The sequence below is a fragment of the Plasmodium sp. gorilla clade G2 genome (assembly GCF_900097015.1).
Source record: "Plasmodium sp. gorilla clade G2 genome assembly, contig: PADLG01_00_33, whole genome shotgun sequence".
In the NCBI taxonomy this organism is placed as follows: domain Eukaryota; phylum Apicomplexa; class Aconoidasida; order Haemosporida; family Plasmodiidae; genus Plasmodium; species Plasmodium adleri (nom. inval.).
The window spans coordinates 17,501-33,387 of NW_021628882.1; the positions used below are offsets into that span (position 1 = coordinate 17,501).

Consider the following 15,887-nt stretch of genomic DNA (forward strand, 5'->3'; position numbering starts at 1 on the left):
ATAACGTATTTATACAAATCTAATTAGTATTTTTTTTTTTTTTTTTATAAAAAATATACTAAAAAAATACATTTGAACAAATTTTTCCATTCTTATTTTATTACTAAACTATATATATATATAATTATTACCTTATAATAACAATATTGTTATTTATACATATTATATTACTATTATAAATTGATCTATATAGATTAAATTATATAGTAATACAGGGCTTTTTATTATTTGGATAATTTTTTATAGTAAACTATCCTAGTCCATATTCTTTGAAAAAATATCCTAATAACTATATACTTAGGAATTCTGTTAATAATACTTGAGCTATAAATTATGGGAAAAAAATATTACTAAAACATTATATAAATTTCTTTAATAAATTCTAGTAATTTTACTTATATTATATGCTCTTCATAAGAAAAAATATTCTTATATTATTAAAAAAGTGTATAATATTCTTTAATCAAATATCTCCTATTTAACTAAAGTTAATTAAAAAAATATATAATACTAATATTCATGTATAATATTATATATATATATATATATATATATATACATCTGTGTATAAATATATATATATTGAATTACATAAAAAAAAGAAAAACAAAACAAAATAAAAAAAGGTAATAAAATTCTTATTACATAAAAAAAATTTTATATTATACATAATTTGTATAATATAAAATTATATATATATAATAATAATTTGGAATCAAAAAAAAAAATATATATATATATAATATATATATATATTATATATATATATATATAATAAAAATTTAGAAATTAAATATAATATATATTATTATATATTAATAAAAACTTAGAAATTAAATATGTATATATATATATTATATATTATATTATATATATTATAAAATTTTAGAAATTAAATATATATATATGTACATATAATATATATTATAAAATTTTAGAAATTAAATATGTATATATATATATATATATATTATAAAATTTTAGAAATTAAAATATATAATATTAATAAAAGCTTAGAAATTAAAATATATAATATTAATAAAAGCTTAGAAATTAAATGTATAATATTAATAAAAGCTTAGAAATTAAATGTATAATATTAATAAAAGCTTAGAAATTAAAATATATAATATAAATCAAAGCTTAGGATTTAATATATATAATATAAATCAAAGCTTAGGAATTAAAATATATATATATATTATAATAAACGTTTAAGAATTTAAAATTATATATATATATATATATAATAAAATTTTAGAAATTAAAATTATATATATATATATATATATATATATATATAAGTTCTGAAATTAAAAATATATATATATATATATATATATATATATAATAGGATGTTCGTAAATATGCTTATAAAAAAAAAGTTTTAAATGTTTAGGAATTAAAATATATATATATATATATTTATAATAAGATGTTCGGAAATATTTTTATAAAAAAGGTTTTAAATGTTTAGGAAATAATATGTATATATATATTATCTATTTTTTAGTTATATATTAATTAAATTTCATTATAATTTATAAATTATTAGTAAAATGTGTAAACATAATAAGTGACAAAAAATATAAATGATATACAATTAATAAGGTAAACTAATAAAAAAAAATAAGTGTAATCAATAAATAAAGAAAATGCAAAAAAAAAAAATAAAATAAAATAAATTATAGTTATAAAAAATTGTACATATTATATATATATATGAATAAATTCAAACTTTTAAATTATCATGCAATTTTAAATGAAAATGAAAGAAAACAAAATATCATATTAATTAATAAAAAAATGTATAATATATATAACAATGTATTCATATACTAAAAATTAAAAATTTTAGCATGTATTATATATACATTGCTATAATACACATAAAATTACGAATAAATAAAATAAAAATATAAAACAAAATATAGTCTAACAAAATAGAAAACAAAATACAAAAACTAACCCCAAACGAATAATAATAATAATAATAATAATAATAATAATAAAAATAATAATGTTATTATTATTATCAAATTAATATTTATATCAAAATATTATGAATGTTTTAAATTTATTTTATTTTTTGTTTAAATATAAAACATTAAATATTCGGTATCAAATTTAGGTTTGGTATTAATTATTTCCTTGAAATAAAAACATTTCAGTAAAATAATTTATTAATTAGAATTCTATTTTTTCTGTATTTAATTGTTTTTTTTTTTTTTTTTTTTTTCTGGTTCATGCTTCGGGTTTGTATATTTTAACCTTTGCTTCATGTTTCTTCCATGATCTTAAATTTTGCATACAGTCACTATAATGAATTCTTAGACACATTTTTTTTATGAGTGTATAAATAATTATAATTACCAAGATAAAAACAATTGTTATAAAAGCTAGGATGTCATAAAGAACTTTGAATATGAAAACAAATGGTGCTAATATAATTTTCAGTGGTAAAAAAAGGCAGTTTGTATTATCCATAAAAAAATATAATATTTCATTCAATATATTATTAATTTTTTTAAAAAATTTTACATATCTGCCTATGATTTTAGCAAATACAGATTTTTTTTTTTTGGGTTTACGTTTTATTAATTCATATGGTGCTGTTGAATATCTGTCATGAATAAACCTTCGATCTCTTGGGGTACAAGTTTTCGAAGAATCAAAATTGATATCTAGCATTTTTACTGTTGCATCATTAAAGGCATCATAAACTTCTGTTAAGGTTCTACATGATATAAAACCTAATCTTTTCCCTACGGAATTCTTTTTTCCATTGTAGATTATATTATAATCATACTATAAAAAAAAAAAAAAAAAAAACCCAAAAAGGGATAAAACACATATGTAAGAATAATTAATAAATGAGTATTCATATATTACTTAATTTTATTATATATATATATATATATATATTTTTTCTTTGGTTTACTCTATTAGTTAATTTATGGTTTATAGTGAAAATGGAAAGAATAAATATTTTTATGAATAAAAAAAACATATGCATTTTATGTTTTTTAAATATTCAATTCCTATATTATATATTCAAATTTCCACCTGCACACGTTGTAGATACATGTTTTCTTTTATATATATAAATGTTAAAAATATAAATATAAATATAAATAAATAAATATATATATATATATATATATATATATGTGACGAAAATACGAAATGATTTGAATATATATATTTTTATTAAAATTTCTAATTTTTTTATAATATGAAAAACACATCAAATTATCAATTCAAAAAAATTAAAATAATATTAACAGAAAAAAATATAATATGTAAATGTATAAGTAAATAAGTCTTATATGTTTATATGTGTAGTCATTAAAATAATAAATACAAAATAAAATAAAAAACAGAATATAAAAAAATTAAAAAAATAAATAAAATATAAAATAAAATATAAAAAAAAAGAAATAGTAAATATATATATAATTAAGATGTACAATAAAATATATATATAAATATTACATATTTTTATTTGGTTTATATTTTTGGTATATCATATTTTTTATTTAATATAGAAATAGGTACTTAGAAATAACATAAGAATAAAAAAATAAAATAAAATAAATATAATAATATTAATATATATATATATATATATATATTTATTTATTTATTTATTTTCTTATAATAATAATAAAAACAATTTTTGCATAAATTTATAAAAAAAAAATCAAATGTGTTCTTTAAGTTTTTATTATAGTATTATATAATATTATTTTTATTTTATATAAACATCTTGGATATTGTTTTCCATAATTGGAAAACAATACAAAAAAAAAAAAAAAAAAAAAAAAAGAAGCAAACACTACTTTATATTTTTTCAAGAAACCATGTTCTCTCTCTATATATATATATATATTTATTATAATATGTATTTTTATTTTATAATTTTTTTTTTTTTTTTAGAAAAGTTATATACATATATATATATAATTATATTTTTCTTTTAATATGGTTACATGTATATGTGTTTTTTTGTTTTTAAAATGTTACATGGATATATATAATTAAATTATTTAATTTTTTTTTTTTTTTTTTTTTTAACATTACAAAGAATGTATATAATTAAATTATGTGTTTTCTTTTTCTTTCTTTTTTTTTTTTTTTTTTTTTTTTTTTTTTGGTAATTTCCTATATGAGTAATATATATATATAATATAAATATAATATTTTTGTATACATTTTGATTTTTAGATGAGGTAATGTAAAAAGATATAATTAATATTTGATTATTCATATTAAATAATCCTTATTTATTTTTATAATGAAGAATTTATAATTTGCTATTAAATTTTCCTATGAAAAAAATTTGTTTTTTTTACAATTTTCCAGTTAGGATATATAATATATATTTTCTTAAAATGTTATTTTCCCTATATATAATTACATGCATGTATGTGTATACCCAAAATCTTGTGAACTAATATATAGTTATCAATAATATATATATATAGCTATAGGTTTACTTTTGCATGTACTAGTAACTATTGATAAAAAGTGGGAACTATTTTTTTTAAAACAATTATATATATATATATATATATATATATATAACGAAAATACAACTTGTATTAATATTTTATTATTATATATATATATATATATATATAATATGTATGTATGTTTTTTTTACTTTTTTTTTATTATTTTATATATTGCTTTTTTTAATATATAGTTTTTAAAAAATTATTATTTATAGAAATAATTTTTTTCCTTAATAATAAAAGATATATTCTGTTTAAAAAAGGTGTTTTAAATTTATTATTATTTTTTCCATTCAAAAAAAAAAAAAAAATTCCTCACTCTAATTTATCTTGTATAATATAAAATTATATATAAATATTATTCCTTATATTATGTAAAATGGGAAAATTGAAAAGGATATAAATATATATAAATATTTTAAAAAATGATATTATTATAGTATAATATAAATATAATAATTAAATGGGAAAATATAATATTTTATTTTATATGTTTTTCTACCATTAAATTACATATCTTTATAACTTTTTAAAGAATATTTTTAAAAGTAATATATTATATTATACAATATATAATAAAACAATTTTTAAATAGTTAGATATTAAGAAAAAATATTTTAACATATAATAAAATATCGTCTGAACAAAATATGTATTAACAATTAAAACAAAGGAACAACAATATATATATTTATATATGTATTTTTTCCTTTCATTGTTATTATTATAATAATCATCATATGCCATTGACTGTTAGAAAATAATAAAGATTAAAAAAAAAAAAAAAAGTCTATGGTGATCTAAAAAAAGAAAATGTATACTTTTAATTGATAATTTAATAATAAGTAATATCAAAACACTTGAGGTATTATTATAATTTATGTGTATAAAATTATGGATTTTATATAAGGAAAAAGTTCATATGTGGATGTTTTTTTCTTATGAAAATTTTATATAAAAATTTTTTACATATGAATTTATATTATATATTTACTTATATATATATAAATTAAAGAGTAAAAGAACTATTCATGTTTTCATAATATATTAAATATTTAACATTATATTTATTTTATATATACAGGATTATTTACTTTTATATGTAATAATTTTTTTTTTTCCTGATTTTAAACATATGAAATTATCATGAAAAATATATAATATATATATATTTTGTGTGTTATAAAATTGAAGTTTTTATTTTTCGTATTCTTCTGTATATAGAATATACATATATTTTTAGGTATACATTTCTATAGATAATTTTGTGTTCATTTTTATATATTCGTAATAATATTCTTACTACTAAGTATGAGTAAAATATTTTTTGAATTACAGCTAAAAAGAAAATATTACATAATAAATTCCAAATTCAAAAATTTAAGAAAAAAATAAATCTGGAACATATAAATTCATAAAACACATTTTTAACCATATATATATATATAATATATATTTGTTTATATTTATATGTAAGTTTTATTTTTATATATTTTTTAAGATTAATGAGAAAAATTAAAAATAATATATTATGTAAGAAATCAATATTAAAATAGAATAATAAAATAATTGTATTAAAATGCACATATGTCAATAGATTTTTCCTTGCCACATAAAATTTTTTTTTTTTTCTTTTAATTAAAAAGATGAAAGAATAACCAAAAAATGAGGGTTTATTAACTTTTTTGCTTTTTCATTTTTGAGTAAATATTATAACAAAAATTATTTAATTAAATATATATATATATATATATATATATATATGATATTTTAATAGAAATAAAATATAATTTTTTACTTAATGTTTTATTTATAATGGAAGATTAAAATATGTTTAAATTTTATGTGTTTTTATTTTATTTAAGTTTTTTTTATTATTTTATTGTACACGAATTACTTATTAAATATTTCTATATTATAATAAATATAGGAATTAACATATATCACATATATGTATGTAAAAAATATATTAAATATAAAATATAACATTTTTACATATGATGTGTAAAAGATAATGCTTTTTTTTTTTTTTTTTTTTTGAATAATAAAGATTTTGATGAAAAAAATAAATACATATAAAATATATAAATATATATTTATATATTATAATGAAATGACGTAGTTTTAGAATATATTAAGAAGGTTGATGCATATTATTTAATTGTATATGTAGAAGTAAAGAATGTCTAAGATCATCATAGTTATAATTCATTTTTTTTTTTTTTTTTTTTTCTAATATATTATTATTTTTTATAGATTTTATGTAATTTTATTATTATGATTATTAATATTATTCAAAAAAAAAAAATATATATATATATATATAATGTTATTATAATAGATATAAAAAATCCAATTATGTATGAAGTAATATATATATATATATATACAGTAATAAAAAAATAACTTGGTTGCATTTAACGCCTATTTTATTTAATACAGATAAAAAAAATAAAATAATAATAAATTCGAAATATAAAAAAAAATATATTAATTCATTTATATATATTTGTAAATATTTATACCATATTTATAAATTAAATAAAATAAATGGCTATATAATTATATCTATATATATATATATATATATATATATATATTAGATGTTTAAATAAAAAAATATATTTTTTTTTTTATATGGTTAGGTTATATAAAAGATGAAAGATAGAAAAATATATTATTAATTATTTTATTATTTTTTTTTTTTAAGCATGAATAATGAAAATTTTAATTTTTTCTTAATTCACAATATATATTTAAAGTCCAGAATTATTTATAAAAATCTATTTATTTTACAATTAGTTCTTTTTCTTTTTTTAATTTAATGGTATATTGTGGTTATAATATATAAAATATATGTTAACTATATCGTAGTATATATAGAATATTTTTGCATGTAGGAAAAAATTATTATTATATGTAAAAATACATTTTCTTATGTTGTTTTTTTATTTTAAAATCAATATTGTTTTAATATGTGTTACAAGAAAATACAGATTAAATAATATTTATTAATGTATATAATATACATATATGTATATATATTTATTTTTGTATAATAATATAAAAAAATCTATATATATTTTATATAATTTTATTGGATGAATTTTTTTTTTATCAACAATGATATTAATATGTAAAGAAATGTATAAACATTTATATTATTATAATATATTATAATAAATATATATTTTTGAATATTATTATAATTTATATTTATAATATTTAAGTAACAATTCATAAGAAGTGTATATATGTATTATATATGTAATATTTATACAATAAAAATAGAAAAGGTTTATAATATGTTTTTATCATGTAATTATAAATGTAAGTAATACAAGAGAAACATTATAATATTTTATTAATTATTTATTTATAATATTTTTTACTGTTCTTTTTTTTTTTTTTTTTTTATTATTATTTAATTGAAAAGTTCTGTCTATAATATAATAAATATTATTCTTTTATTTTAAAAAGATATATTATATTATTTTATTGTGAATTTCAATTTGTTTTTTTTTTGTTCTGTTTGTTTGATCCTCAATAAATGTAACATATATATATTTGTGTGGTAAATAATTATAATAATATATATAGGTTTATTTGTTTGTATAATATAAAGAAATGTGCAATTTATATTTAAATAATAAAATATATAATTAGTAATAAAAATGTTATATACAGCTACAATTATTTATTATATTACACATTAAAATGAAAAGTTTTTTATGATAAATATAATTATTTTCATATGAATAAAAAATACAAATTAATAATATGTATAAACATGAAATAATTTAAAAAGTAGAATAAAAAAAATGAAAAAAAAGTATTTCATAAAATTATTAATTTCTATGTATAATATTACATTCATATGTGGAATGCCATATATGTTTACGATGGTAAAAATAAGAAATAAAAAAATTTTTTTTTTTTAAATAAATTTAAAAATTATTAATATTATATATATATATATATATTTATTTATTTTATAGGTTGCGTGTGTGAATAAATTATATTCCTTTTTTGCATATGAATTCGATGAAAGACATCAAAGAAATTTATATGAAATAGAATGTTTAATTAAAAATAAAGAATCACATTCCTTAGAAAAAAGTGGCTCCTCAAAAATAGATAATTATTATGAGTCTATTGAGAATGTACCTTATATTGATGAAGATATAGAAGATAATTACGTAGAGGAATTAAACGAATTAATTGAAATAAATGAAGAAGATATATCTAGTGAAATGAATAAAAGTGATACATTAAATGATTTGACAAAATCTGATGGATTTAATAATATAAGTGAACTATATAAGAGGGAAGAAGGTGAAAGTAAATATGTTTCAAATATATCAGAAAGGGAAATGGCATTTCAAGATAATTGTAGAAAATCTTCCCATAATAAAAAGAAAGGATATTCTTTAGAAGAAGAATTAGAAAAATTATATAGAATTGCATTAAATAATAGTAATTTAAATAATAAAAAAGAAAAAAATAAAAATAATAATAATTTAAATGATACAAATATAAATAATAATACAAACATATGTGTTGATTACACATATTATGATATATTAAATATAAGTGAAAATTCTAAATTAGAAGAAATTAAAAAAAAATATTATGATTTAGCTTCAAAATATCATCCAGAAAAAAATATTGGAAATGATAAATGTGTTAAAAAATTTGAACTAATAAATAAAGCATACCAAATATTAAGTAATGAAGAAATGAGAAGAAAATATAATAGAGATGGACCTTCTAAAATGAATAATAAAAATTTAATAGATCCGTTTGTATTATTTATGTTATCCTATATGTCAATAAATATGAGTGAATATGTTGGTAAATTAAAAATAGAATACCTTATTGAAGAGTCATTTGAAACGAATTCAAACTTTTATGATCTATTATTATCAAATAAAATTATGAATAACTATTTAGATGTAGAACAAAAAATAAGAGAAGTTGAATTAGCTTTATTATTAAGAGAAAGATTAGAAAAATATTTAGAATGTGATGCAAATTGTATTGTACCAATAGAAAATAATATTAGAACAATTCTTGAATATTCTTTTTCATTTTCTATAATGAATTATATAGGATGGTTATATGAATATTTCTCTAGAATATATATGGGTTATAATATAGAATTATCTTTAATGAATGAAAATAAAGGAATAATGGAAAATGTGTTTAGAAATATAGTTAAAAAGGAAATAAATAAAAATTCATTAAATAAAAACATTGTGAATATAACAAAAGTTTCAGATGATTCTAGGATTATAGATCAAAAGGACTATAATAATGAAGATTTTAATAATTGCACTGTTTTATTTAATCATATTAGATCAAATAATGAGAATAATAAAAATTTAGACGATATGACAAGAAACATACTTATATTAATCATGTTAGATATTAAATTAATAATAAAAAAAGCTGTTGAAAGGGTTTTATGCGATAAAGGAGTAAGTGTATCAACTAGGAAAAAACGAGCAAAAGGTTTGATGAGTTTGGGTAAGGAAATACAAAATTGTACGAAAGAAATAGAAGACAAAGGTCATAAAATTATAAATAAGAATACAAATATTTTAGATAGTATAATTAAGGATATAAAAAAATATATGGAAATAGATAAAATGAATTTTTTAAAAGAAAAAGGGCGAAGAGAAATAGATAAGATATTTTGTTTTGTAGGAAATAATATATACCGTAATAAAATGAAACGTAATATAAATGAAAAATTGAAGCTAATAAATTTTTTGAAATATATGATTAATTCAAAGGAAGAATAAATAAAAGAAAAAATATATATGAATAATAAAAATTGTTATAATTTATATTGGTATATATATATGTAATTTATTGAAATAGAGAATATTTTTTTAAATGTTTCATTTTTTTCTAAATACCAAATTTGCTTTTCTATATATATATATATATATATATATATATATAAATATATATATAGTCTTCTTTTATTACACAATGTGAATTTTAAATGTGTATTTGTATCTTTAAAAGATATATATAAAATAAATTAATGAAAACAAAAATATATAATACATATAACTTTGTATGTATTAAATAGTTTCTATATGTTATTTGTTATATATTATGTGTTAATACTTTCTTTCTTTCTTTCTTTCTTTTTTTTTTTTTTTTTTTTTTGTTTTTTATGAAATATTTTTATTATAGCTGTTTTAGAATTTTAAGAGTTATTTTTTTTCATATATAATTTATGTAAGATGAAAAAAATATTATATATTCTATTTCAATAACACTACTTTATTCTATTTACGAATAAAATATTACAATCTGCAAATTATAATTTTTAATAAAGTTATTTTTAACGTATTAAGTTTATATCAAAATGAAAATTTTGACATACAAATATTAAGATATGTAAACTAATAAGATCTTTTCAAATTAATAGAAAAATTAATTTTAGACACAAAAAAAAAAAAAAAAAAAAAAAAAAGAAAAAAAAGGAAACAAACAAAATTATAAATATTTATATGCACATAAGTAAAATTAATATTTTTTTATGAAAAATGGAATAATAAAAAAATTTGCTTTTGTATTCATCATATATATATATATAAAGACATTAAAAAAAATTAAAACATAAAAAGTTATATAATAAAAACATTATTTTTATTTTGTTTTATTATTATTTTTTTTTTTATTTCTGTAATATACATATTAGAGTTCACAAATAATGTTGTTTATAATTATATAATCTTCTATTATAAATATATTTTATTCCTTATGAGTATTTTAATAATTACAGTTGTTTTGTACAATGGTTACATTAAATATATATATAAATAATAATATATATATACACATTTTAATTATGCGAAAAGACAACACAGATGCGATGTTCCTTCTAAAGGTAAATGATACTCTTGAGGCTCTGTGTTACTTAAATTTCTACATTTAAGTATTTTTAAGAACATTTTTCTAATATCGTCATTTTCTTCTTTAACACTATAGTTATAAATTTCTTTAATTATTTTTCTTTTTTGCGATTCATCTGGGTTATATATATATGATTGTGCTAGCCCCCTAAGTCTCTGTTTAACTTCTTCAGGTGCTTCCATATTATTTATTAACCATGATGTACTGTTAAGTCTTTGAAGTTTTTCATCTCCTTCGGAATTTTGTATTATTTCATCAATTGTATTATTAATTTGAATCTGTTGATTCCTTAATGGTGTATTTGTTTGATTTTCATCCTGTATTATATTTGGTTGTTCTATTATATTTGGTTGTTCTATTTTATTTGGTTGTTCTATTTTATTTGATTGTTCTATTTTAATTGATTGTTCTATTTTATTTGGTTGTTCTATTTTATTTGTTTGTTCTATTTTATTTGATTGTTCTATTTTAATTGATTGTTCTATTTTATTTGGTTCGTCTTCTTTTTTTTCTCTTAAGTAACTTAATGTTCTTGTTTTTAATTTGTTATCTTCATTTTTCTCTTCATATGGTTCTTTTTGTGCAAACACCTATTAAGGAAAAAAAAAAAATATATATATATATATATATATATGTATTATTAACATGCTTTATATATATGCATGATGGCATGTGAAAATATGAATATTTTAATTTTTGTTATATAATATATTGATTGATATATTGCAACAAAATAAAAATAAAAATACATATATATATATATATATATGTTAAAATAAGAATTATTTAATCTCTTTATTTTTTGTGTTCAATATAATTTATTTGTTTCTCTTACATTTTGATGCAAAACGATTAATCCAAATAAAACTGCTATATAAAATATTTTAACATAAGCATGTATCATTTTTACTTATTTATTTTAATTCTATGAATTAGTTTTTTTTTATTTTTTTAAAGAATAATATTCAAACTTATTTATATGGTTTGCATATTATAATACCTTTTTAAATATTTATTATATAATATATATATATTATACTATAATTTATGTGAATTTGTAGCATAATTATGATTTATATAAATTATGAATAATTTTTTATATATAATATTTTTGAAAATATGAGTCTAATATTTATATCTAAAATTTAAATAATTCATATATTTTTTTTTGAAATAAAAAAAAAATATATAATTTATATATATGTATATATATATATATATATATATATATATATATATATTAGTCAATATGTAATATATAGTATTTTTTAATATATATTTAAATATAAACGATAATATAATATATATATATATATATATATATATATATATAGTTATATGTTAAATTACCAATGTAATATGTAAAATATATTATACAATAAAAGTAACATTAGAAATATCATATATTTATTTTTTTTGTACAATATGGTACAAAGCGAATTTGAAAGAAGATGTGAATAAATATGAAAAAAAGAAAATACATTTAAAAATGAAAAATATATTAAATTAACAACTGGATATATTAATAAAATAAAAAAAAAAAAAAAAAATCCATGTATAATTTTTTATTTTTTTTGTACGTATTTTTTTTTTTTTTTATTAAATATTAATATATAATTAAATATTAAAAAAAAAAAATAAAATATTAAATTAATTGGTTCTATATTATATATTTATATATTGTCTATATTCATAATTCACACAAATTATTTTTATGAATCAAACATTTGATTTTTAATTTAAACTTTTGATTTATATTTCTTTTTTATGTTTCATATACATATATACATATATATATATATATATATATATATATATATAGAAGTAAATAAAAAGGACAATATAAAAATATATAAATGCATTTTATGAATAATTACGTATATATTTATAATAAAAAGAGAAATATGCGATATTAATAAATATATACATTTATAGATTTATTATATATTATGTTGGAATAAATATTTTATTTAATATGTGTACATTTATTTGTTAAAAAAACAATTAAAAAATATGTAAATTATACATGTATATAGAATTATTGTACGCACAGTTTTTAATTTTGTATTAAAGTTATTTTTATTTTTGAGTAATAACAAATTTGATTAAAAAATATATATATATATAAATATGTGTATTTTCTTTTCTATGAAAATAAGAATTCAATTTTTAATTATATTAGAGATATAGTTTTATGTATAATATTGATAAAATATAATTTTAAAAAAATGAAATATTATCATACATATATATAATATATATATTAGTTCTGAGATCTTAATTTTTTGAATATATTTCTTTATATTTTTAAAGGGAACATAAAATTTAATATGGATTATGTATATAATTATAACAATGTTTTCGTAATCATAAATCATTAATAAATTAACAATATAATTATATATAAATATTATTAATACAAGACACACATATATATAATATGAGCATATATTTATAATTAAAAAAAAAAAAAAAAAAAAAAAAAAACAACGGTGTCATGTTGACTAAATAAAAAGATTTTTGTTCATGGTTCATATTAAAAATTAAAAAAAAAAAAAAAATAGATATTTCATTTCATTTAGTATTAAATTATATGATAGACTTCATTAATATATATTATTATATATGTAATATTAATTTTTTACATATTATTATTCCTTCTTTTCTTATTTTTCTTCTTCTATGTATTCATGAGTATATTTTTTATAAAATTGTTTCATAATTGTATGTCTTAAAAGAAATTACATTTATATAAACTTTGTAAAAATCTCTATCTATATATATACATATGTATATATATATTTTGATTTATTTAGAATTTATCAAATTATGATTAAAATGTTTTTTATGATATTCATTATAGACATATATATTCTGCAAATTTGAGATAGTATATGAACTTTTTAAAACGAGAAATATCAAGACAATAAATTAAAATGATATATATATTTTATCGATGTTGCTAAAAAATTTCTTAAAAATTGAACTTATGATGGATGAAAAGAATATTTTTAGTATGTATTATTTTTTATTTGAAAGTTCTATATTAATTATATATAGAAAAGACATAAAATAAATATGTATGGTTTAAATATTAAAAACTTGTTAAGGTACAATACGAATTTTGAAATAAATGAACATATTTTGTTATATTGAATTATAGGGATATTATTCAATTTAAAATATATAATATTTTATTGTAATGTATTGAAGAATAGATAATAGCAATTTAATTTTTTTTTTTTTTTAATAAAATGTTTTTATAATAATAATATTAATTTAATGATTATTCACAAAAGAACTATAAGTTATATATAAGAATCATTAGATATGTGTAATGATTTTGTTGAATTGAGGTAAGAAGGAAATAAATTAAAAATATATTTAATCATGTGTATTTAAGAAATGATTGAAAATAATTTTGATCTATGTTTGAATTATTTTAATTTTTATTATAATTATATGTAGAATATTATGAAGAAAAACTATGATGTATTCTTAAAACCGAAATGGTCTTATTATTCTTAGAAAGAGCATTAGATATTTTATATAAATGTAAGGTAAAAATATTATTTAAATTGTCACAATTTTTTGTCTTTTAATGTTGAAAAAATTTACAAAAATAATAATGATTTAGTTACTTATAAGAGAAGCCATTTCTTAAGTTCAAAAAAAAAAAAATATATATATATATATTTTATGGAAACAAAACATAATATTATATATATCATGTTTATTTTTATTTTTATTTTTTTTCTTTTATAATTTTTAAACTAAATTATTATATTATATTACATTTTTTTTTTTTTTTTTTTTTTTTTTTTTTCATTTAATATAGCATAGTTGTCCTCATTAAGAGCTTAGAAAAAAAGGTACTCATAAAATATAAGCGTGCTTCTATAATACTTAAAATATATTACTTACATATATATATTCTATTATTATTTGAATTTAAAAAAAAAAAAAAAAAAAAAATGAAACCATTATATATATATATATATATTTTATATAAAACTTGAAAATATTTTACATAACTGTTAGAAGTTATTCATTTATTATTTTTATAAGAAATTAAATTATTTAATAATAATAATAAAAATATATATAATATAAATACTTTTATTATAATATATTTTAGTTACTATTTTAATGTATTTATAAAAATATAGTATTATTATATTTCTTACATATTCAATAGTTATTACAAAAAAGAAAAGTATTATTAATATTTTCATATTAATACAAGCTAATTAAAACATTAATAAATAAAAAAAACATGATTGTAAGAATATATTTGAAAAACAATAGAATAAATATAGGTTAACTTATATTATGTTCATAAAAATTATAAAAAGGCATATTTTATTATATGTACATATTCATTTTTTATTTCTTAAGTTTTTTTTTTAAATATATATATTAATATTTTAACAT

General features: G+C 14.6%; 3 protein-coding genes across 3 annotated transcripts; 1 reads left to right on the forward strand and 2 right to left on the reverse strand.

Annotated features, from left to right (window-relative positions):
• Window positions 1–2,244: 2,244 nt before the first annotated feature.
• On the reverse strand, window positions 2,245–3,016 carry PADL01_0024200 (Plasmodium exported protein, unknown function; the record flags this gene model as incomplete). The annotated part of the gene is made up of 2 exons (XM_028680477.1): window positions 2,245–2,808; window positions 2,942–3,016. 2 exons carry the CDS (start codon window positions 3,014–3,016, stop codon window positions 2,245–2,247), a joined length of 639 nt encoding a protein of 212 aa, XP_028541255.1.
• A 5,322-nt stretch (window positions 3,017–8,338) lies between these two features.
• PADL01_0024300 (DnaJ protein,putative) lies at window positions 8,339–10,324 on the forward strand (the record flags this gene model as incomplete). The annotated part of the gene is made up of 2 exons (XM_028680478.1): window positions 8,339–8,422; window positions 8,516–10,324. 2 exons carry the CDS (start codon window positions 8,339–8,341, stop codon window positions 10,322–10,324), a joined length of 1,893 nt encoding a protein of 630 aa, XP_028541256.1.
• A 1,062-nt stretch (window positions 10,325–11,386) lies between these two features.
• Window positions 11,387–12,357, reverse strand: PADL01_0024400 (Plasmodium exported protein (hyp2), unknown function; the record flags this gene model as incomplete). The annotated part of the gene is made up of 2 exons (XM_028680479.1): window positions 11,387–12,043; window positions 12,289–12,357. The coding sequence occupies 2 exons, from the start codon at window positions 12,355–12,357 to the stop codon at window positions 11,387–11,389; spliced, it is 726 nt and encodes a 241-aa protein (XP_028541257.1).
• Between the last annotated feature and the right edge of the window lie 3,530 nt (window positions 12,358–15,887).